Genomic DNA, 23,579 nt, shown 5'->3' with positions numbered 1-23,579 from the left:
AGCCAAGTTTTATGTTTTCTAATTGAGCCATGGGGATTCGACTTGGTTCTAAATACTCACTTTCACACCAATCATGTTTCTATTTGTGGGTCTTCTCCCTAACTTCCATGTTTATTTTTTTCAATCATTAAAAGTTCTTTTATTATTGTTGTAATCCATTTCTAATCCTTTTCTACCTTCTAAAAATTTATTGATTCAAGCACAACCATATTACATCTCTTTGGTAAATATTAGAAAATGATCTCATATCTCTAATTGAGATGTCATCTACTAGCTCATTTTTGTCAAGTTGAGATATTGAAAACTTGATAAAGAAATTCAACTACTTGTTTTTCATCCCAATCTCACTCATCATTCTCCATGAAATGAGCGTCTTTACTTATAAAAAATTTCTTAGTGTTTGGTTGGAAAAGTTTGTAAGCTTTAGAGGTTGTGATATACCCAATAAAGATAGTAGATTCTGCATTTTTATCCAACTTATCTTATTTTGTTTGAAAAACATAAAAAACACAAGCAACCAAATCCTTTAAGATATCTAAATACTTTAAGATTTTTCAGAAAGGACTCAACCATACCAAGCTTCATAAAGAGTTTTTCCTATGATGACTTATTTATTCCTTTATGTTAAAATTAAAGTTTGAAAATTTAGAAAAAATATGTTCTTATATAATTGTTTTGAAACGAAATTGGGTGTTGACTCTTTCAGTGAGATGAACTTTCATTTTTCTTAAACCTTCCCTAGAACTTTATGTTAATAGTTTTTAAGAGTCAAGGTCTACAATAGATTAGTACTTCTTTCTCTTTTTATCTTTCGATGACAAAAGCGTAAGAGAACTCTAGTTTCCAAAGCAACAATGTCTCAGGAACTAAATTGGGTAAATGCAGATCTATCCTTTGTTAAACACAGATCAAGAACTAGATTGGATAAATGCAGAGCATGTTTCCTTCGCTGGCCAACCGGCAATATTATTTGTCACAAATCTTGCTATACAAAATTGGTGACAGATTGACACCAGATGAGTTGAGAGAATGCCGTGATAGTAAGACCCACTCACATTCTAAAGATTTCATTCAAAATTGGTGATGGAGAACACGACTACTTAAGAACGATTGCTGCGTTCCTTAGAGCCAGGTATCTTTGAACATACTCATTAGGAAGAGATCTGATGATTTTGAAAACCTCAGTATTTGCGTACCGAAGATTAGTTCTAGGATCATGGTAAGGTGCCTGCAGCATAAAAATTATAATTAATTAAAGAGGTAAAAGCACATTCCACCAATATATATGCAGCCAGTTCAGTTAACTGAATACTAGAGTATGAGATACGCAATTTGACAACTTACGAAAATGAAATAGACAAGACATCGAATATTTTCACAAAATTCTGTAGAAGGCAGTTGAGAGTCTTTTTATATATATACTAACTAAATTACCGCATACAAGAATAACTGTCATTTAGGTCTTAGGGTAAAATTTTTATTACACCACATGGGCTACCAGTAATGATCGACCAAATCATATAATTGTAATTCAAAAAGAATAATAAAGATCACAACATACCTCAAAGCCAGTAATATCACAAATTTTCTTGCAGGGATGCATAGAAGGAGGTGACTCAATATTGACATCTGCAAGATAATCCAAATTAAAAATATAAAACTAAAATTCGTTGGCAAGGATGGCATACGTACACGTAAGTGGCAAACATACATACAAATAGCCAATATTGAAATACATTACATAGCCTCTGAAGAAAAACATACATAAGTTTAATTGAAAGAGAGATTTAAGTAAACTGGAAGAATTTGCATTAGTAAATTTATTAAAGTACAAGTACATGTATTTACATAGACTTAGTAGCTTTCACAGTCTAGAAGATAGAGAAAGAGAGAATATACAATAAACTGAACTGTTATTTTCCATTCAGTTTGATCCGATTACAAAAGGGAGTATTTATAGGATGAAACTAACTCTAAGCTGTCATTAGCAACTGACTAATAGAATAGCTTGCACACCAAGCTACGCTGATTATACAGCTCAGTATAACTACCTGCAATTAGTAAATACAGATACTAAAGAGACTGTTAAAAAATAAACGTGACCCTCACTATAATAGGACTCTTGAATTCATTGTGGTGATTTTCATTGAATTTTAACAACTTTTATATAAATGTAAATAAGACCTTGAACTAAATACAAATAATAAAAACTAAAAATAAAATATCAACTTACTCAAAATAAAAACTCTTTAATCTATCTTTGTCTTATATCATGAAAATAAAATAAACTACACCTAAATAAATATAAAATAAAAACTACCTATTCCTATTTTATCTCCATTAAAATCAAACTAAATATGACTAGACCCACACTAATACAATAAGGTTCAAACAAAATTATTAATAAACCTCTAAAATTTAAGTTTATCCCAACAATTATGACAGTAGACTATTTTATATTCAATAATTGTTAGTTTTCATATTTTTTGAAAAGAAAACATCTAAATTAATTTCCTTGGAAAGTACAATCAATGGGAATAATAACTCACAATTGGGTTCATCAGGAGGGTAGTTCTGGTAATTCTCAGCTTGAATTATCTGCTTCAGATGTTTCCAGTGCCTGCCTCTGGCTTGGCCTTTAGGATATTTCTCGTACATTTGAACTTTCTTAAAACTAAGATAGCTTGGCAGCACAAGCTCTGCATCCACCACCTCTGCCTCCATTTTACCCTTCATTAGCATAGTAAACAAACTGTTAGACCTCTTATAAGGAAACACTAAGAGGAGAAACCAGTTTTAATGTTTTGCAGGGTCTACAGAAAGTAGGACATTTATTGTAATAATTATTCACAGTTTTTTAATTAGGTTGGCACTTTTTAATGTTGATTAGAGGGCAGATATAACTGCTTTTAGGCAGTTATGGGTACTGAGAGAAATAGGGAAAGGGGGAAAAGGAAAAAGGGTATCGGGAACTTGAAAAGAAACAGGAAAGGGAGAACCAAGCTCTCGGCAACTTGGTATGTGTGTATTGTTCAAGTGTGTTTTTTTCAGTTCAGTATGTTATGTAATTCTGGTATTCCAATGCCTATTCCAGTGAATTAAATTCAGTGTTTTAACTTCTATACCAGTTGGTTTCTATCACAAACTTTCTTCATTAACTTCTTTTTTTTTGAAACATTATAAAAAATAACATAGCAGCAAAGAAACCAATAATCACAAGGTCTTAAAAGCAAAGCACCATAGATGTCAACAACCTTTACAGGGAAGTTTTGAACGGGAATATAAAACCAAACCAAAATAAACTGGCAAAATAGTTTGGTTTGGAAAATAATTTAGTTTTTGGTGAATGGTTTAGGTTCAGAACCAGCTATAGGTCAGATTAAAACAAAGTCAAAACCAGTTTATAACATGAGAAAACTGGGTTTTCCAAGTGAAAACAGGTTGTGAACTAGCAACGAAGAATATTTCGAACCTGTTAGGTATAGTTGTAAGTTTCAAGTTTCAAAAAATGATATTTCAAAACAAGACCTTTAAAACAATACAAAAATACTGGTTTATTATTCGTATTCTTTTACAATTGCCTTCTTAATGTTCAAATCCAAACCCCAATTTCCCTCACTCTTTGATTTCCCATTCGAGGGCAGAGACGACCACGCAAAACCTTTATGATTTTTTAACTTTGCATTTAAAATTGCAGGGGGACTACCCACAAATCGATTTGGTACTTACGGGTTTATGTTAAACAGTAGGGATTCGGATGGGTCGGGAGAGGGGATTAAAGAACTAAAACCTCGCCGATTAGGTGAAAAATAGGAGGATATTGGTAAGGCTCTGAGCAAGCTGAAGACTAGCAACAACATTTTCAAAAATGAAAACCAAAAAAGGTTGGAAATGAAAATTCAGTTAAAACTAGGTTTGGTTTTTCAGATTTCCAAAAGATACCATCCTGAACAGCGTGCCTTAGTCATTCGTGTGCAAAGGGGTTTTCTTAGTCTTAACCCTATAAATGTAATGCAATCGATCAAAATTTTCTTCAACCGGACGATCTTTTTTTTTAATAAAGTTAATAGGCTTATCAATAGCTGACGGAGGCGAACGGTGGTAAGCCAAAACACCGCCATCTAAACTGTTTAAGCTAGGGAGAACAAAATATGTAGGTGAGTGTGAATTTTGTGGGTCTTGACAGTGTCCAGAAAAAACTGGAAACAGCATTATAAGATTAATAAAAAAGAAATGCATATAACAACATTCATGAAATTAAATAAAAAAAACAGAGAACTAAATTCTGAAATCTTGAAAAAGCAAAGCTCAAGAATATTGAACAGATGAAAAACATGAACAGTCACACTGAGAAGAAGAAGTGAGAAAACAAATAAACGAGAAAAGGCGATTAAAAATGGAAGGAAGAAGAGGACTGAAAATTGAAAGAAGAAACCTGTTATGGTCACCGGAAAAGCTTGCCGGAGAAAATACGGCCGCTGCAGCTCAGGTGGTGACCAGAAATGGTTCACCAGTTGGGAGGTTCAGAAGAGAGAAGAGGCGAGAAACCTAGCTTTCCCAGTCTCACACTTTCACGAAACTAACGACACAGAAAATGCGTGGCTAACAGATGATAATAATACAGAGCCGTCGTCCACCCCCAAAAACACTGCAGTGCAATGACTTTTATTTTAATATTTTTTTTATTTAAATGATATATTACAATATATATATATATATATATATATATATATATATATATATATTTATTTATTTATTGAACTTTAACCTATTAAATTAAAAAATAAAATAAAAAAAATGCGAACACATAATGGGGAATTGCACTTTTATCTTTGCTAGTTAATGTAATTGTAATATTATTACTATGTAAAAATAATAGGATTTTTTTCTTAATATTTTTTAAAATATTATACCCAAATTGTATATATTAATTTAATTATTTTATTTGCTCAAAATAATTTTATATTTGTGTATACTTATAAAATAATAATTATTAATTTAAAATACTATGAATTAATATTAAAAATTTTACTGACACCATAAAATCAATAAATTAGTAAATTTGTTACTATTAATTTAAAAATTATTATTGAAAATAAGTATTATGAACTTAAACATTGTGTTGTTTTTCTAGTTTAGTTGTCTTAAATTAGTTTATTAAACTCACTTGAACCTGTTTAAATTGATACAAGGGTTAAATATGTTTTTAGTCTCTATATTTTGGACAATTTTGGTTTTAGTCAATTTTCAAACTAAGGTACAATTTAGTCCTTCAACTTTAAAAAACTCTGATTTTAGTTCTTTTTACAAAATTTTTTTAACTTTATTTGTTGTTTCAAGCACGTTTTATTACCGCATTTGAATTGTTTACACTGTTTGACACATTTTTACTTCAATGTTAACTGAGAAACACGTTGAAACAACAAATAAAGTTAAAAAAAATTGTAAAAAAAACTAAAACCAGAGTTTTCTAAAGTTAAAGGACTAAATTGTTTCTTAGTTTGAAAATGGACTAAAACCAAAATCGCCCCAAAGTATAGAGACTAAAAACATATTTAACCCTTGATAGAACTTTCTTTTTGAACCTTTATTTTATATTATATAATATTTTCAATAATTGAATATATTGGTATTATATGAGGATTTATTTGAAGAGCTTATAAACAAAGAGTTAAAATTGAAAAAGAAAAGGAAAAAAAAAGAGAGCAAAGGTTCTTATAGAAAGTAAGTCAAATAAGTAAAGCGTTGACCTTTTTTAAGATTATGTTTAAGTAACTTCTTTTTGCATCAGTAATGTATTTATGATGGAAAATTTTCCAAATTGCCAGCATTTCGAACCCCATCTCAGATCACTGTTCCGATGTAGTTTTCTTCATCCCAATCCAAGAGTTAAACTGCAGTTTGAAGCTTGTTAAACATAAAAATGAAACAGTTTTGTTTGATTTGCTGTTGAAAAAGCGTTGAACAAGAAGCCAACATTATCTCCCTGTCAGATGAACATGAAAAGAGATGGTCTAAGTGCATGTTTAATTTGATGATTGAAATAGAGGATGTATTAAATCTTATGACCAAGAAGAGATGGTCTATAAAACACATGGCTTTGGGCAATCTCAATGCGGTCACGGGGATCATTCGTAGTCTCATCTCTTAATGCTTGAAGAATGGCCTGGGTTGGATATTCCCTGCAGATCAAGGTCAAAAACCGTTGAAAAAGCTGGTTTTAAATAATTGAATTCTGTTCATACATTTTTCTTTCATGCAAAGGTAGCAAAATGTTACCTTGCTATCAAAATTCTGTATAACATCTTCAAGATGGGACAAAGCTCCACTGGGGCTACATGCTTGTTTTCTTCAGGATTTAGGACGTTTAAGCTGGAGTGACTAAGTAGCTCATAGAAGGCCCTAACAGCAGAAACTCCCTAACATGCAAACAAGGGTAATTATTGGCAAACGACAATGTCCAAACTTTAAGAAGAAAAAACAAGTTTTATTATATTCATTTCTTGACTAAAATTTTACACATAAATAGAAAGGGCTGAAAAAAGGAAAACCATAAAATCTGGAATCTCCTCAATCAGCACATCTCAAGAATATTAAAAAAGGAAAAAAAATCTTTCAACAATAAAATCTGAAAATAACTTCAGAACTTCGTTATTTTATAATTATTCTTTCCTAAAATAGAATAACAAGTATTTCTCCTAAAATCCGACACCTCCCTCCAGTCGGAGCATAGGTCTAACATGTCCAACTTGCTTACAAACAATTTAAAACTAGGCTTGGGAAGCCCTTTGGTGAATACACCTGCTATTTGTTTCTTAGAGGTAACAAATGACAACCAAATAGCTCCAATCTTCTCCTTGATGGAGTGTGTCCGTCATGTTCTATATGCTTTGTGCCATTACGCTGAACAGGATTTTGAACAATGACTATTGCAACTTTGTTGTCGCAGTACAACTTCCTTAACATTTGTATGGGCATCCGAAACTCTTGAACAGTAATTTTCAGCAAAGCATATCATACATCCCACTAGCCAAGCTCTATATTCTTGCTTCTGCAGAATTCCTTGCTACAACATTTTGTTTCTTATTTTGCCAAGTCACCAGATTTTCTCAAACACAAGTACAATATCCTGAAGTGAATCTCCTATTAGTTACTAAGCCTATCCAATGTGCATAAGTATAGATCTCTATATTCTGTTATGGAGTCTTCTGAAAGAGTAAAACGCTTGCCTGGAGTAAATATCAAGTATCTAAGGATCTCATATACTGCTTCATGATGCCTTTGAGAAGATGAATGTATAACTGTATATCTTTCATTCTTATGTAAAGCTTTTGATTGGGGTCAATTGGAGTGTCTACTGATCCACACCACTCATTCTTGCTTCCTTAAGAAGATCCAAGAACATACATCCTTTGTGACACCATAATCCTCTGTTTCAAATGAGTAACCTCCATACGAATAAAATACATAAAGGATCCTAGGTCTTTGTTTTCTGTTAGATATATTATCTTTATTTTATATTTATCTTTTATCTTTAGTTTGTTTGTTATTATTTCTTATTTGTATTTTGTACTTAACTCGTATTTCTTCTATTATAAATAGAAAACCCTATGTGTATATAACACAAGAGAGATTAATCTAATATATAATTTTTAATATATTCAACATTTTCAAATGTTTTTGACATGATGTCTTCAAGCAGTTCATTTCAAACACATAATCTCCTACAAGAATTATATCATCAGTTCATCAGTACTGTTAATATGGAGATCTTGTAAATGTTCAAAGAACATTGTGTCATCACCTTGTCGTTGTGCGTACCCATGACTTTGAAGTACATTGAGTGAATTTCTCAAACCAAGCCCGCTGTTTTAACCCATTACCAGCTTGCACACTATTGTGCCAAACTTCTCTCCATATCCTGGAGATGACTTCCTTATATACTCTTCCACTAAATCTCCATTGAGGAAGACATTTTTGACATCTAATTGTCCTAGGGACCAGTCAAAAGTGGCTACAAGAAATAAAAGAACTCAATCTAATGGAGTTTGGCTTAGCATCAGGGCTCAGAGTAATCAATGCCATATGTGAGTGCTTGAACCCTTCTGCTACTAGATGGGTCTTATATCGTTCTAGAGAACAATCTCAATTATACTTAATTGTAAACACCTATTTGCAATCTATAGTTGGCTTCCCACCTGGTTGTTGAACTAGGACAAAGCAGTAAAACTTTATTTCCTCCACTGATAATCATCAGAAGATATTACACATAAATAGAAGACTAAAGGCTGCAAAAAAGAAATTAATAAAATCTGGAATCTCCTCTTTTAGCAAATCTCTAGGATATTTAAAAAAGGAAAAAAATCCTTCAACAATAAAATCTGAAAATAATTTCAGGTCTTCCCTATAGTCTGAAATAATAATTTCAGATCTTTGCTATTTTATAATTACTCTTTCCAAAAATAGAATAGCAAGTATTTATCCTAAAAAGCTGACAAAATCTTTTAGTTTATGAAGCAAGATTATTACATTTTCCCTTCACATATTTTCTTCTGTAAGTGCTTATAAAGATTGTCCAATAGAGCCTTAGTTCGAATTTAAATTTTAGTCATTTTCAGTTCCTAGTTTTAACAAAAAAAAACAATGTATTTTGTCCCACACCAGTCATGAAGGACTAGAAGCACGTGAGTTTGCAATTATGACGGTTTTAAGAAAATTACCTAAAATTTTAAATTGTTATTACAATTGCGGTTTTATTGCAATCCTTGAATTGCTGATGCGGCCACAAATCCTAGTCATAGACTGTTTTTTAAAACCTTGGAGATTATTATAAAGAAAATAACAGTTATAGGGAACAAATGCATATTTATGACTAATGAATAATTCTTTCTTCTTTCTTATCAGACAGCATGACAACCATTATCCCCAAGTCACAAACATGTTGAAATTTGAATGTACAAAATTTATACCTGAATCATCCCCTTGCCCTTGATATTGTCACCCATTTCAAGATTCAATTCACCTTTGGCCAACTTCTGTCCGTACCATGCATTACGACCTTTCAACAAAGTTACGTAAGTATCAGCCAAAAGTGGCCCTGCAAGTTTCTCTGGTTCTTCTGCCAATAGATGAGTGATAAATATCATCTCTGAAGTACAGTGAGCAAAGTATACCGATTTGCTGGTGGCACTTTCATTTGTTAAAGCAGCAACCATTCCTATTAAATAGAAATATCATGTATACTGTTTATTAAATGTGATACATCAAAAGAGGTTGCTCTACCTGGAAGAAAATTCATTCAAAGTTCAAAACATCAACACTCAGAAATATAAATAAACAGCTAATATTTAATCTCTAAGACCTCTCAAGTGATATTAGGCAAAGGTAAATACTTAAGAGTCAAGATGGCAGACAGTAGGAATCGGGAAATCTTCTAGTCAAAATATTGCCACTGGTGTGATGCATCCACTATCTAATAAGATTTTTCTTGACATAATTTGTCTTCACAATGCTAAAAAGCACATGATGAATTGCCTCTCTTACTTACAACTCTACCCCCGGACCCCACCTTTGCAATACTCAAATCAAATAATAGCAATTCAAGCATGCACTATAACCAACGGGCAACATCCAACATAGACAATATTTTCCCCTCATGCTCTGTCTCCTCAATAAAACCACAGCGGATATTATCTATTTCCTCCTTAAAGTAGCATTTAGGCACTGCTTCTATGAAGCTGTTATAGAAATATAAGAAGAAAGTGATGAAATTACCAGCTCCAATAGCATATACATTTTTTAACCCACCCATGATTTCATGGGTAACAAGATCACCATTATCCCACACTATAAAATGAGGCTGCCTCAAAAACTTTGCCAACGGTTTCCTCCATTTTTCTGCCCCACATATCCGAGCATTAGCATATTCTTTGTTGAAAATTTCTGAGGCAATGTTGGGTCCTCCAAGATAAAGAATGTTCTCCAAGGGTACTCCAGCTGCAAATAAATCAGGCATCGATGGGAATTCGATTAAACATGAATGTCAAGCACCATTACAAAAATAAGCACTCCAGAAAAAATATCAAGATTTTCCCCACAGACAGAAATTTTTCTGCCCATTACAAGGTTCAATTACATAATTTTCTATTGAATGCCAAAAAAGTGACAATGAACAAAAATCAAATATTCAACGTATCAAGTATCATTTATGGATGTATATCAAGAACAGAAATCACTTTTTGAATTTTATTAAACATAATCTCAGTATTCTGAGAGAACCAAGCAGATCTCTCAGTCTGTAGCTACAGGGCAAGCAGATCTCCTGTCCAATATCACAATATGCTATACCTCTAAACAGCTATTGAATTGCACATGCCAAAATGTGCTTCCTCATTTTCTTTTGCACAACAAATTACTTTCCCATTAACTAAGGAAGGATTCAATCCTTCAAGTCATTGTTTTAAATACCGGACTGAACAGGTCAATTCAACAAATGAGACCATGAACCAGCCAAATTTTTTATTAAGTAGCAGGAAAATCTACAAAGGAAAGTTGCAAAAAAGGAAGAAAAACACAAGAATAAAGAAAAGAAGCAAGTGAGATACAAAGATGTCCAGTTGTCACTGGGTCCTATGGTTCCCACATCATATTCAAATAAAGACTCAATATTCTCACCAAGCGTCTAAAAATGGACAGAAGGGAAAACAAGAAAACAATTTCTTTATGAACATGGTCAATTCATTTTTCATCAATAAATATGGGAATGCTGGTACTTTAGAGTGAAGTCACTCAATCAATAAAGCAGATAACAAAATAAATGTAAATGCATCTTACTTGCTCGATTGATCATTAGAGTGGGAGTTATAATCCGAGGCTCGGTGCCCAATTCAGCCTCTACACCTTTCGCCAAGGATACAATGACAGGGGCAGTGATTCTCTCTTTCCAGTACTTACTAATTTCCTCAAACACCTCTAGAGTTTCAGTTGATGGCAAGCCATTAATCACAATATCAGCATCCCACACAGCCTCCTGCAGGTTTGTGACAACCTTCAGAGGGCAAAGAGGGGTATCTATCATATTCAGGCAAAACCCATCTTTCAAAATCTCATCCGCATGAAGTGTTCTATCACCTAACCTAGCCTCAACATATTTCAGATACGCACACCTCCTAATGAGCCTCCTCAGTACATCCTCCCTTGAATTGATCACCTTGAACAAGTGTTCAGCCGTTGGCCTGTCAACAGCTCTTCCCGGCCTTCTCCATATCCTTATCAGAACCTTTTCTCTTAAACTACCATAAGCTTCCTGCAACATAGCAATAAATACACTGCCCCAAGCACCAGCTCCAACTCCAACTATTCTTAATGGATCACCCTCCACTTTCCCAATAAGCTCACGTATCTCATCAACCTTCTCTTCTAAACTACCACCATTTACATTCAGAAGAGAAAAATTTGAATGTGCATTCGTAATGCTTCCAACCATCTTCCTTCCAAATATGACACCGACAAACACCTCAATAGTAACCCCACAAATTCTGACAGATTTGCTAACAAAATCTCTCTATTTTCCAATAATCCCCCAAATCCTAGTAAAAAACCTCATTTAAGATTGCGAGTTCGAACCTTTAACGTCAAATTCTAACAAAAATAAACAACCCACCCATCACAGCATCCAGTAAAAAACACAGAACTACCTTACAAAATATTCAAGAATATCCAACTGGGTAATAATGGCATGATTAAGCGATTATATAACCCTCTATGAGCAAAAACAACTGATTTCTTTCACTTCTATCTTCACAACATGCACAAAGAAAGACAAGCAAGAAACCTCAAATCTAACAGCTCGGTAAAACAATCGAAAGAGAAGTTAACAAAACAAACAAACAATGTGGGCGAGTACACCAATGCCTTTTCAATTTGGTTTTTGCGTGAAATGGTGGAATTCAAAACGTGTTTTTGAGTGTCACACCAAAATTAAGGAAACGCAGGGCGTTAGTCAACTTCCACAGAAAAAGGGCATGTTTGTCACACCAAAATAATTCCTATTTCACTATCCAAAAATTCAAGGATATGAAATTATTTTATTTTAAAAAAATTATTAATTAGTTAGCATATTAAGAGTAACTTAATTATTATTATTATTACTATATTATAATCAAAACTCATAACTTGCTATCAATATATAATGGGATTTGTGATTTGGCACATATTTCAATCGATTATGTTTTAAAATTTTAACATTTTTAATTTTAAAATTATCATTTTTTATAATAAAAATACTAAATAAAATTACCACTTCAGATATAAGGTTTAGATATATTTATGTACATTGGTTTTTCTAACAATATTCTATAAGCAAAAGGGGTCTTGAAGTTGAAGTGGTTCTCCATCAGCTGAGTAATATACTTTTACGATAACAATTGGTTTTGCATTGCTAAAACTTGTCTTAACGAAAGTTTTGGCATTTGTTTTAAAAAGGTATATTTGGTAATCCTCATATACTATTAGGTAAACTATGTTATCTCCACTTAAAGAAAGAGTAATCACTTGTGCATGAATAAAATTATGAGATTGTAAGGATGTAGAGAATCTCTTAAATAACTATATTGAGACTTGTTTTATACCATATAAGGATAATGATACTTTGACAATATTTTAACATCATCTACATATTATTCTGTGATTGGTCCATGGTAGATTTTATGATTATTATTATTACTAATTGTGGAGTAATTTTGGACCAATAACAGAATGACATGTAAATAATGTTAGAATGTTGTAAAAAAATGTTGTCAAAGTATTATTATCCTATAGGTTATTCAACTTACAGACAAGATTACCTTGATCTTATTGATTTATTATGTAACCTTATGGTATCTTCATATAAACTTTTTTATTCAAATTTACATGATTTATTTTATTAAAATTCAAAAATCAAACTTTCCGCGTGTATATAATTTTTTTCAAACTTGTTAAAACTCAGTTTTGTAAATCTATAAAATGTCTGAGAAGTGATAATACAAATGAACTTTTACTGACTGACTTTTTATTTAATGAAAGAACATTGCATTACTTTTATGATAATGTTATCGTATGTATATTTTATTAAGAAAATCAAATATTTTCTAGATTTTGATCTTTTTAATCCGTAAATATATATTACGTTTGTAAATGATTACATTTTGAATTATATTAAACTAACTATATCACTAATCTCCGTTTTTTTTGTCTAATTTAATGATAAGAAATTTATGCCTCAAACCAATGAAGTTGATGATCCAAACAAGAAAAGCAATCAAAATGAACAATCATGGAAGAACATCAATGTTCAACGACACAGAAGAAATGTTCAATGAAACAAAGTTAGAGAGTATCAAGTTTAATTGGCACTTAACACCACAAAGACAACATTGAGCACCATTGATAAGTTCCTAATTTAAGTAAATTTAAAATAATTTTGGCCTTGTTTTGATTTTAGGTTATGCTTAATTCACGCCTATTTGGTTTGTTTTGCAACAAAGAGTCAAAATGAAAACATGAAGAAAATAAAGAAATTTTAAATACAACAATTTGACTTTAGTGCGGTTGCAACGTGAAATCTGGGACTTGAGCCATACGAAGAAAACCCACCTTGGAAGGAAACCTTAAGCCCTGATCTAAGGCTTAAGCCATGAAGAATTTGTCACCTAGAAGTAATCCCAAGAGGCTCCAACACAGAATATTGTTTGGCTAACAAACTCAATTTGTTCCTTGACTTCACTCGATTCTTCATATGTGATGACTAAGGTGTCCAACATTTCTTTGGCGCCTTTAAAGATGTGGACTTTCCTGCACTCCCTTCAGATAAAGCACACATTAGAGAATTATGTGCTTTAGAGTTAAGAAGGTACCTTTGTTTTTAGTCATCTGACCATCTTCCTCCAACTAGTGTAACTCACCCTTTGTTTAGGGGTATGTAGTTTTCATTCTCAACTACACCCCACATGTCAATATGGCAAGATTCAAAGAATGAATTCATTCTTTGTTTCCAATAATTGAACTTTTCCCCCCTTCAACAAAGGAGAGAGGTTAACAATGTATTCTTCATTTTCCATTACGGGTAGGATATTTCCTCATGTCTGGTCAAGAACTAACCCCTGAGGTTAGCTCTGATACCAACTAAAACATATGAAAACAATAAAAAGCGAGGGGAAGGGGAGGGTGTTGAATGGTGTTTTAAACTTTTTTGCAAATAATGTTTAATCTTACTTTGTATGGGTTAGATAGTCTGCAATAGTAGTTTAAACACTTAAGCTTATAAAGTAACATTAAATGGAAAACTTTTAAAGCAAAAGTAGTAAAGCACACTTCACTTTTATACCGATTCGCTCCAAATTGAAGTATGTCAAATTCTTCCTTAAATTCCTTTAAGGGGTTCCACTAATCACAAAGATTACACACGCGTTTAACCACTCTTGGTTTACAACTAACCCATTAGTTAAACAAGTGTAACCACTCCTGGTATCCACTAGTCTATCTAACTAGACCGTTTAACTCCATTGAGTTAAACTAACAAGTTTTTTTACTTCAATTATGAATACAAACACAAAGTGTTTTGAAATATTACAAGAATAAAATGTTTAACTCTCTTCGAGAGGATTTGAAATCAATGAAAGATATTTTGAAAACTTGTAAAAGAACTTTTCAAAGATAAGTCTTAAGAGAAAGCGTTTAAATAGAAGTAGTGTGAGCATATTGCAATTATATTTCTTATTCTTCTTCTCTTCATGCAGTCCTCTTTATATATACATCTTTGAAAAAGATTCGTTAATCAGAGCTTTTGACTTTCTTCTAAGGATGCAGCCTTTAAGGCAGAGTTAGAAGTTATGTCGTGTCTTGGCAGAGCAATTGTGTTGTGTGTACAGAAAGAGCAGGCATAAAGTATGAATGAAACATTTTTTTGAATATCTTCCTATCTTTTAACATTATTTAGATTCTAAGCAAACTTTTTGATAGAGATGGAAATCTGCACAGAAAAAGAGTACAACAAAACAGACAAAGAAGTACTAAAAGGTACATGTTTTAAAACATTAGACGGTCCTAAGCGTTTAGGCATGACTCGAGACTAAAAGGTACATGTTTCTAAACTTATGTTAAACGTTGTTTATATTAGACAATAACTTTTATAGTATTTAACACTTATCCTAGATGGTCAAACATTCATTAGATGTTATTCTTGTTAGATGCTCTTACACCATTTAGAATACATAAAATGTAGCATTTAGCGGTTTTTATCTTTTATCCTATACAAAATGCTATTTTATTTAGATGTATGGTTAAACTTCAAATCAAGATTTGTTTAAATGATCTTGTCTTAACAAATAACAATAAAAAAAGTTAAACCAAAATAATAATAAAATATAGTAAAACACGTCTAAGAATATATATATATATATATATATATATATATATATATATATATAAATTAAAAGAGTAATTTAAACAGTATAGTTAAAATTATTAAAAAAGTATTAAAACAATATAAGATCAGTTTCAAGAAGGAAAAGTAATATTGAAATAAATAAAATTTGATTGCTAGAATCAATTAGACATTCCTCAAAAAAACATTCAATTAAATTTGTATATAATTTTTTGGAACCTTAAAAGATATTGTAATTTACCCTTTGGTTTGTTTTTGCATTTTTCTTTCACTTGTACGATTGATTTAGGACCATACATGATTTGGTCAATTCAACTTACAAGTAATCTCAATGTACTTTTTTGTCCAAACTTAAATTCAAAGTTAACAAAAGGTTTAAATACACTAATTTAAAATAAATACAAGTATTACTTGAATATAAAAAACTTAAAATGAGATTAATAACAGATAGGCCCGTCTCTTTAAGATAGAAATGTTCTAAAAAAATATCTCTTATATTCAACATACAAATCCTAAAATTACTTTACTAATTTTATAACCAAAATTATATTTTTTAAAAAGTAGTAAGAATTGAAAAATTCATTTTTGTAAAAACTACTATTATTATAAACATGTATGTTCTTATGTTTCTTGCTTGATATTAATGTGAACACATCATACTTTTTAAAATGATAATGAATAATAAGACAACCAAAATTTGTTCTATATTTTTTATGTCATCATAAGCAAGTTGAGTCAAAACTTTTTTTTATCGATGTGTTGATAAACATTTTTCTGATAATACAATATTCGAAATGGATGTTTTGAAAGATACAATGAGAATGAGAGAACAAATCAACACAATTATATAATAAATTTTCTAATTAGTGTAGTCTGCCTAATCAATTTATATCAACAATTTTATGTTGAACATGTTACTTAATATTTTGTATATTTTCTAATATATTTTTTTTAAAAAAGGAGAAAAATAGTAGTAATATTTTAATAAGAAAATGATTGGTTTATATTTTTAACCGAGGAATTTATTAGAGAAAAATTACATATGCCTATATATTGACCTTAAGTCTTACTTCACATAAAATATTTGACACTTTTAGTGTAAAATGTTAAAGTGTTATGTTTATAGTTTTTTCATTTTATATAGCGTTTAATTTTGTCTTTTCTATCTCTTTAGTGTAAAATTTTGTTTCACATTTGAATTATTTTCAATTGTTAAAAAATAAAATGTAAAAATAGTTATAATGATATGATGTATATCTTATAATCAAAAGGATTAATTGGATCCAACTCATGTTATCTCGTCTCTATTTAAAATATTAAAAATGCTTTCTTTTTTAAAACTTCATTTTTGAAAATTTTGTTTCATTCTTAAATTAAAATACATATTTATATTGTCTCAACATTTTATGAAATTTATGTAAAATATCTTTCTACGGAAATGGCGTTAGAGTATTTAATGAAATCCCACAGTTGCTTACAATATTAGGCTCACGTGTGTGATTTGTACGTTTTGTCATGTTTTACATGGAAATCTCGTATATATTAGTGAGAGTTTTTTTGGTTTTGGAAGGAAATATTTGAAGGTTGTATACATTAAAACATTAAAATTAATGAGACGAAATTACAAAAAGTTATCATAATAATATAATAAAAAAACATAGTAATTACTTATATATTACAATTTAAATATATTTATAATTAATATAAAGTCTACTAGCTTGTTTATATTATGCACTTTATATATATATATATATATATATATATATATATATATATATATATATATATATATATATATATATATATATATATATATATATATAATATAATCGGACTATATTTATAACTAATATAAGATCTTCAACAACTCACAGATACACATAAAACTAAAAATAAAAAAGAAAAGATTAAAAAAGTTTCTATTACCTCCAAAATTGATTTACATTAATATTAGGATAACTAAATGATTTATTATTAAAATGACTGTGACATTTTAATAGTTAAATTAAAAGTTTTGTATTATTACATACTTATATAGCCAACTTATCGGGTATTATGATATATTAACTTAAAGTTTCAAAGTCGTTCGATCTTCAATATCAGTTGGACAAAATTAAAGAACAATTAATATTACATCAGTTATAATATTATATTATCCCGAGACTTTTTTTATACATTAGCAACTCGATTCTTCTAAGTCAATATGTCACCATATCCACAGTTATAAGTTTATAGTAACATTTGTATTATGATCATCAAGTGACATATTTATTAAATGTTGGGATAGAAAATGAATATGAGTGAAATGAAAAACTTATTTAAATTTGTATAAATATAGGAAAAAATTATTTTAACAACTATTTTTTGACAACTTTTTGATGACATTTACGTTGTAGCTTGTCATTGGTCCATTTCAGATACTTTTTTAAACATAAATTCAAACAGACTAATAAAGTGATGACAAATATCCTACTGTAAAAAAGTTGTTAAAAATAATTGTCAAAATATCAAGTTCCATAAATATATTCACATATGTATGCTACTTTTAAACATTTTTTTTTCTTTTTCAAGTTATTAAAACGGGGGTACGTCATGAGAAGGTTATTGATTTTTGAAAAATTTGTTGGCCTGGGGCAAGTATAGCCAAAGGGTCATAAACTGATTTTCTTTGCTGGAAAATCTGCCAGCGAGAAGCAAAGTGCAGCCTCCATGCTTCCTGTGTAGTGTAGTGTGGCAAGTATTGCTTTACCCCAAGATCAGCTTTTTCACAATACTCTAAAATCTTTTTGTTCTGACTCAGAATGTGTTCAAGCCCATCAGAACCATTGGAAGAGGGCACTGCAGAGGCAAGAAATGCCACCAAGTAGAAAATATCTTCATCTGGTATAACAACAGAAGTTCTGTTGTCCCATCTGCATAAAAAAACAAACAAAACATTAATAAATGGGGCATGCATTCAACTATAAATCATCGTGTATCAACAGAAGATTTTGTGTGATTACTTTGATTTATTTACTGGGTAGATAAGGACAGGGCCGTTGCTGGTTTCTGTTACGATGTTCCCAAAGACAACCTCTGCAAAATGGTGTATTTTGGTTTTGGGTATAAAAAGATTGAGCCATGGGTGGGGAACATCCCACAAGCCTTTTGAACGCAACTTGACCTCTGAGATATGCACCCTGTCTAGAAAATCTACATATGTGACTTCTGTTAGGAAAAGTGTTGATGGGATATGGTTTAAGTGGGACAAATGTTTCTCAACTTCCTGCAAAAGAAACCCAACATAGTGAGAGAGATGGTTCAGTTAAGTTTTTTCATTTGTTTATGTGTAATGTATTTTTCAAAAGTTGTAAAATAAAAAACTTTTTGTTTAGCTTTTGGTCCCTCACCTGATTCACCACAAGGGTTTCTTCCAGATTGTAGTATTTGGCCAATTCAAGGCAGAAGAGAGTTCTTCCATCTGACTTGAACTTGCTAGCTTGAACTGGGTCTTGTGGGTTGAAGGATGATCTCCAGTTATTTAGCAGACCGGTTCTGTTTATTATCACAAATCCTTCAACATAATCAAAAGCTTCTTCTGCAAATATCAGTTTCTCTTGGTCTCTAGTGAATGCTGTGAAATCTGCATACAGCACCCTGATCCATTTTACCTGATCAAAAACAGAAACACTCCATGATCACAACAGGTACTTGCAAGTATATAATTAAAATACAAAGGACCTTGTTTCTTGTATTCTTGTCCTTGATGCATTACCATGGTAGGTGCAGGTTCCAGGAATATTCTTGCTTTTGTTATAATGCCAAACTGACCTAGCCCTCCAAGTACACTGTGAAAGAGGTCGCCATTCTGCTCCTCAGAACAGTTTACCACCTCTCCTGTTCCTGCAGTCATTATAAAGACCATCTTTTTCATTCATCCAAGAGAAAGCATATCTTTTGTTTAAAAAAACCTATTTACAACTTGAGACTTCCTACCTTGGCCAAAGGCTAGGCTAAGTTAAATGATGTATACTAGGGAATCATGTCAGTTTGAAGTGAATTATTAGTTCACAAGACACAAAAATAGCAGCTGTTGTTTTATGTGGAATATGTAAAGTATGTTTTATATGTTACCCCCCTTCAGACTCTTGACCTTGTTCTTATCTGCCAGATGGTTTTATCAACATATATTTTTTTCACTTAGTTACCAACCTGTAACAATCTCCAGCTTCTGAACATTACTTATCTGGGGACCATGCCTAAATGCCTGGCCACTTACACCAGCGTTGGATAAAGTGCCACCAACTGTGAGATGTAAGTAGTCTGTCCATGATCTTGGTGTCAATCCATACCTTAGTGTCTCATGCAAGATGTTTATCCACAGTTCTCCTCCCGAGACATCCACATAAGGAGATTCTCCTGCATACACCTGCATTTCTGGGACACTGAGTGACTCCATGTTGATCACGACTCCTCCATGAGACTGTGCCTGGCCCTGGAGTGAGTGGCCATGGCCTCTGGCGGCAACAGTGAGATGAGAACCAGGCCCCAAGTTCCAGATATGCTTTATGGTGTCTGCAATGTCAGAAACTGATTTTGGATGCAACACTGCCATAGGGTGAGACTGGTACCTGTTGCCAAAATCCCTGGCTACATGTTTAAGGTCAGCTTCTTCAAAACTGAAGTGTCCCATCAAGGGAAGTGCTTTGAGTGAAGAGGGTATGCTGGAAATAGAGAAATTAAGCCTAATGGTTAAGCAACTGAGGAACAAAACCATGAGGCCTCTTATGAAGAGAATGTTGTATTCTCTGAGGAGGCTAAACGATGGATATCTCATTTTTCTGCACGAAGACATGGTGGTAGTTAAAGGGTGGAGAAGCTTGACAAGAAAGGGGGAACAAAAACAAAAGGGGAAGAAGTGATGAAGTGAAGAAAGAGGAGAAGGTTGAGGCAGAATTTATACAAGTTTGTAGGTGGCTGAGTCAACCTTTCAGTTATGAGAATCCGTATGAAGACTGGTTACTTGGGAGGATTCCTTTTGAGCTAGTTTGTTCAAAAGAGAAACCGAAACCATCATACTTAAGCCAACTTGAAGAGGAAAAGTGACAACAAAGAGAGATCTCACAAATCTTCCCACTTTTCCAAACAGTTCCTACCACAACCCCATCTTTCCATTAAGGACAGACATGTTTCAAATTGTATGATCATTAACCAATTTAAGTATGCTCTATTTATTTTATTTTTCCCATTTAGGGAAATGAAAAAAAAAAAGTCCTTGCTTTTGTCTTGCCTCTGAAAGGCTCTTGGTATGCCCATCCTCCTGTCTACCTCATTATGTTGGGGTGGTGGTGATGGTGGTGGTGGTGAATCCATTACTGTCGGAGTGTAAACATCGAGTATCGATGTTATTAAATTGAATGAGAAGGACTTGCGGGTTTGTATTAATAGATTCAAGAGGGAGATATGACAGTGGTGGGGCATTTTGTTGGTCCATGTGACACGTGAAGATTGATTCATTTTGTGCTACTGATGAACCATGTAGGGTCTAGGGACTCTTCTTGGGCCCTCCTTTGTAGGCCAAGCTATTGGAAGAACAACAAATGGAAACAATGAAAGACTGCTACTAACATTCTGATGCAATGCTGCACATCCACCACTGCACCACTCCACCACTGCTGTTGCTGCTGATGTTATTTAGAATCTTTAGTACCAAGCTATTGGACAAGTTTTTAGTGCTTCTCTTGTCTATACTTTCTTTACGAATACTTGGTTCATGTTGGTGTTTATGATTATTCTGATTAATTACTCTGTTACTCTTACTCTTGTGCCTTTCTATTATTTTGGTCCAATCACAGATTTTACAGGTTCTTAGAGTGATGCATAGGACTGGAAAAACATGTTCTTGAGTTCTGTTGTTGGAATTGTTTTTTGGTCAGCAATGAGTTCCATGTGGTCCTGAAATTGGAAAGAAAACCTTGCTTGTTCTGTTCTGTGTGGGAATAGCCTCTAGGTAGCAGCATCTATGTTTCATTGAGGGGAAAACATAATCATGATACTTCTTAGTGTTTGTCTCTTTTTGTTTTCTTCTCCTTAATTAGTTGGATTACTATTTTTGTCTCCAGTCAATTAATTAGGATATTCTATTTCCTGCTTATGGATTCCACTTGTTCGCCTTTTATTGCTAACAATTTTTTTTTTCCTTTTTGCTCTACATTTATTTGGCTTTATTCTCTTTCTTCTTTTTAATTGCCCTTATTTTAAAGAATAATATAAAGATAATCATGCTTAGAGACGTCAAATGAAGAATTATCTAAATTTTCAAAGTATAACATAGATCATTTAACTTTTGGATTAAATCATAATTGCTTTAATACGCGATCTTTTATTTAAGTCCTATATCTCCACATCACAATACAAACATTACATGACAACAACCAATTTAAGAGGATAGCTTAAATAATTAATTTAATATTTAGTTATATTTATTATCATAAAAAATTAAGCTTTATTTTATGCTTATAAAATGTATGGGATTATTCAAGTTTTAATAATTTCTCCCAATTTTTTATAAAAATAAAGTTAAATATGTATTTAATCTTTTAACTTCGTATAATTGAATTTTGTTTATATTTCAAATTTTAAATTATTTTCGTCTTAATGAATATAGTCTCCGTTACTAAAAGACATTAAATATTTGGTAACGTGACAAATGGTGTTGCTATGTGTCAACACGTGCTAATGTGGACACACACATAACATTGTCTTTTGTCACAACAACAAAATTTTAATGTTATTCGACGACTAAATTCATTCATTAATAGTTTGAGGCTAAATTATTCGATGTTTGACACAAAAGTAAAATCCAATTTCATATAAAAATTAAGAGATTAAAAATATATTTAATCCTAAAACATATTTAAATTTTGGAATGGATTATATAATAGTTAAGAATATCTCTAATAACAAATATTAGTTCATTCATCAAGATATAAAAACAACATAATAATGTATTAAAGGTTATAAAAGGTATATTAGAAGTAGAACATATGTATCAATGTTTGTTTATATATATGTTAGGCTTAATTACTCATATAGTCCTTATTTTGGTGGTAGAGTGTGAAGTTAGTTCTTGGTTTAAAAAAGTTTCAATGACATCTTAACTTTTAAAAAAAATACCTCAATTAAATTGTCTTTTAAACAAAATTGCTAATGACGTTATCAACATATCACGTGTCAATATGTGATTTTTTAATTTTTTGTAAAAGCTTTGGTTGTCACGTGTCAAGTTTCCTAGTGTAACACATGACATTGTTAATGCCACCTAACATGATATTGTCATGTGCGAGTGTTAGTGTCAAGTGTAAATGTCTAGATTTCAATTTAATTCTTATATATGTTTCTTTGATTCAATTTAGTTCTAATTTTTCTCAAAATGGATCCTCTACAAATTGAGACAAAATTTATTATTTATATAAATGTTATACTAATATTTTTATTAAAAATGACTTTTTAACATATTACATCATTATATATTATTAGCCTATGTTTTGTTAATTATGACTTTAACTACTAAATTTTAATATAAATATTAATATAGCATTTTATACAAATAATAAATTTGGTTCCAATTAAAAAAGAACCAAATTTATTATTTATATAAATGGTATTAATTAATTTATTCTTATACAAAAACACATGGATTAATAATATATTAATTTTTGTAAAAATATTTATCCTTAGTTAGTTTTAATCTTATAGAAAATAAATTATTAAAACATGAATTAATAATATATAATAATGTAATATGTTAAAAAATCATTTTAAATAAAAATATCATTATAAAATTTATACAAATATAAATTTTATGTCAATTTAGAGAGTATAAATTTTGCATCAATTAAGAGAGTGACAATATTGTTCTATTTTAAAAATAAAAATTGTGTCTAAAGTGAATCAAAGAAACATACATAGAGATTAAATTAAGATCAAGATAATAACACTTGACACTCACACGTGATTAGGTTTGGCAAAAAAACCCATACCCGTGGATATCCGCGGTAAAATTCGCTTTGGGTATTTAGTGTCAATGAATGGAAAAGATATGCAACGGTTATTCTCTTAATTAGGATAATTAAATGTAATAAATGTATATGATATTTTAACTTATTTAGTGGGC

General features: G+C 31.3%; 3 protein-coding genes across 4 annotated transcripts; all 3 read right to left on the bottom strand.

Annotated features, from left to right (window-relative positions):
* Positions 1 to 893: 893 nt before the first annotated feature.
* LOC106761128 (chromatin-remodeling complex subunit ies6) lies at positions 894 to 4,649 on the bottom strand. Of its 2 annotated transcripts, XM_014644640.2 has the most exons (4): positions 4,436 to 4,649; positions 2,550 to 2,730; positions 1,562 to 1,629; positions 894 to 1,228 (listed from the first exon to the last, which is right to left on the bottom strand). In XM_014644640.2, the coding sequence occupies exons 2-4, from the start codon at positions 2,722 to 2,724 to the stop codon at positions 1,097 to 1,099; spliced, it is 375 nt and encodes a 124-aa protein (XP_014500126.1). In that variant the 5' UTR covers positions 2,725 to 2,730; positions 4,436 to 4,649; the 3' UTR covers positions 894 to 1,096. The 2 variants fall into 2 exon arrangements, with proteins under 2 accessions (XP_014500126.1, XP_014500125.1); XM_014644639.2 differs by lacking the exon at positions 4,436 to 4,649 and having other exon boundaries at positions 2,550 to 2,749.
* Positions 4,650 to 5,918: 1,269 nt separating this feature from the next.
* On the bottom strand, positions 5,919 to 11,995 carry LOC106759925 (probable glycerol-3-phosphate dehydrogenase [NAD(+)] 1, cytosolic). Its single transcript, XM_014643311.2, has 5 exons — positions 10,834 to 11,995; positions 9,775 to 9,996; positions 8,970 to 9,217; positions 6,280 to 6,419; positions 5,919 to 6,182 (listed from the first exon to the last, which is right to left on the bottom strand). The coding sequence occupies exons 1-5, from the start codon at positions 11,483 to 11,485 to the stop codon at positions 6,056 to 6,058; spliced, it is 1,389 nt and encodes a 462-aa protein (XP_014498797.1). The 5' UTR covers positions 11,486 to 11,995; the 3' UTR covers positions 5,919 to 6,055.
* Positions 11,996 to 17,801: 5,806 nt separating this feature from the next.
* LOC106761132 (cytokinin dehydrogenase 6) lies at positions 17,802 to 21,415 on the bottom strand. The gene is made up of 5 exons (XM_014644643.2): positions 19,616 to 21,415; positions 19,179 to 19,306; positions 18,814 to 19,074; positions 18,427 to 18,689; positions 17,802 to 18,336 (listed from the first exon to the last, which is right to left on the bottom strand). The coding sequence occupies exons 1-5, from the start codon at positions 20,256 to 20,258 to the stop codon at positions 18,015 to 18,017; spliced, it is 1,617 nt and encodes a 538-aa protein (XP_014500129.1). The 5' UTR covers positions 20,259 to 21,415; the 3' UTR covers positions 17,802 to 18,014.
* Between the last annotated feature and the right edge of the window lie 2,164 nt (positions 21,416 to 23,579).

Source organism: Vigna radiata, chromosome 5 (genome assembly GCF_000741045.1).
Source record: "Vigna radiata var. radiata cultivar VC1973A chromosome 5, Vradiata_ver6, whole genome shotgun sequence".
NCBI classification, from domain to species: Eukaryota; Viridiplantae; Streptophyta; class Magnoliopsida; order Fabales; family Fabaceae; genus Vigna; species Vigna radiata.
Note: the sequence above shows the minus strand (reverse complement) of the source record. Positions and strands in the feature narration are given on the sequence as shown.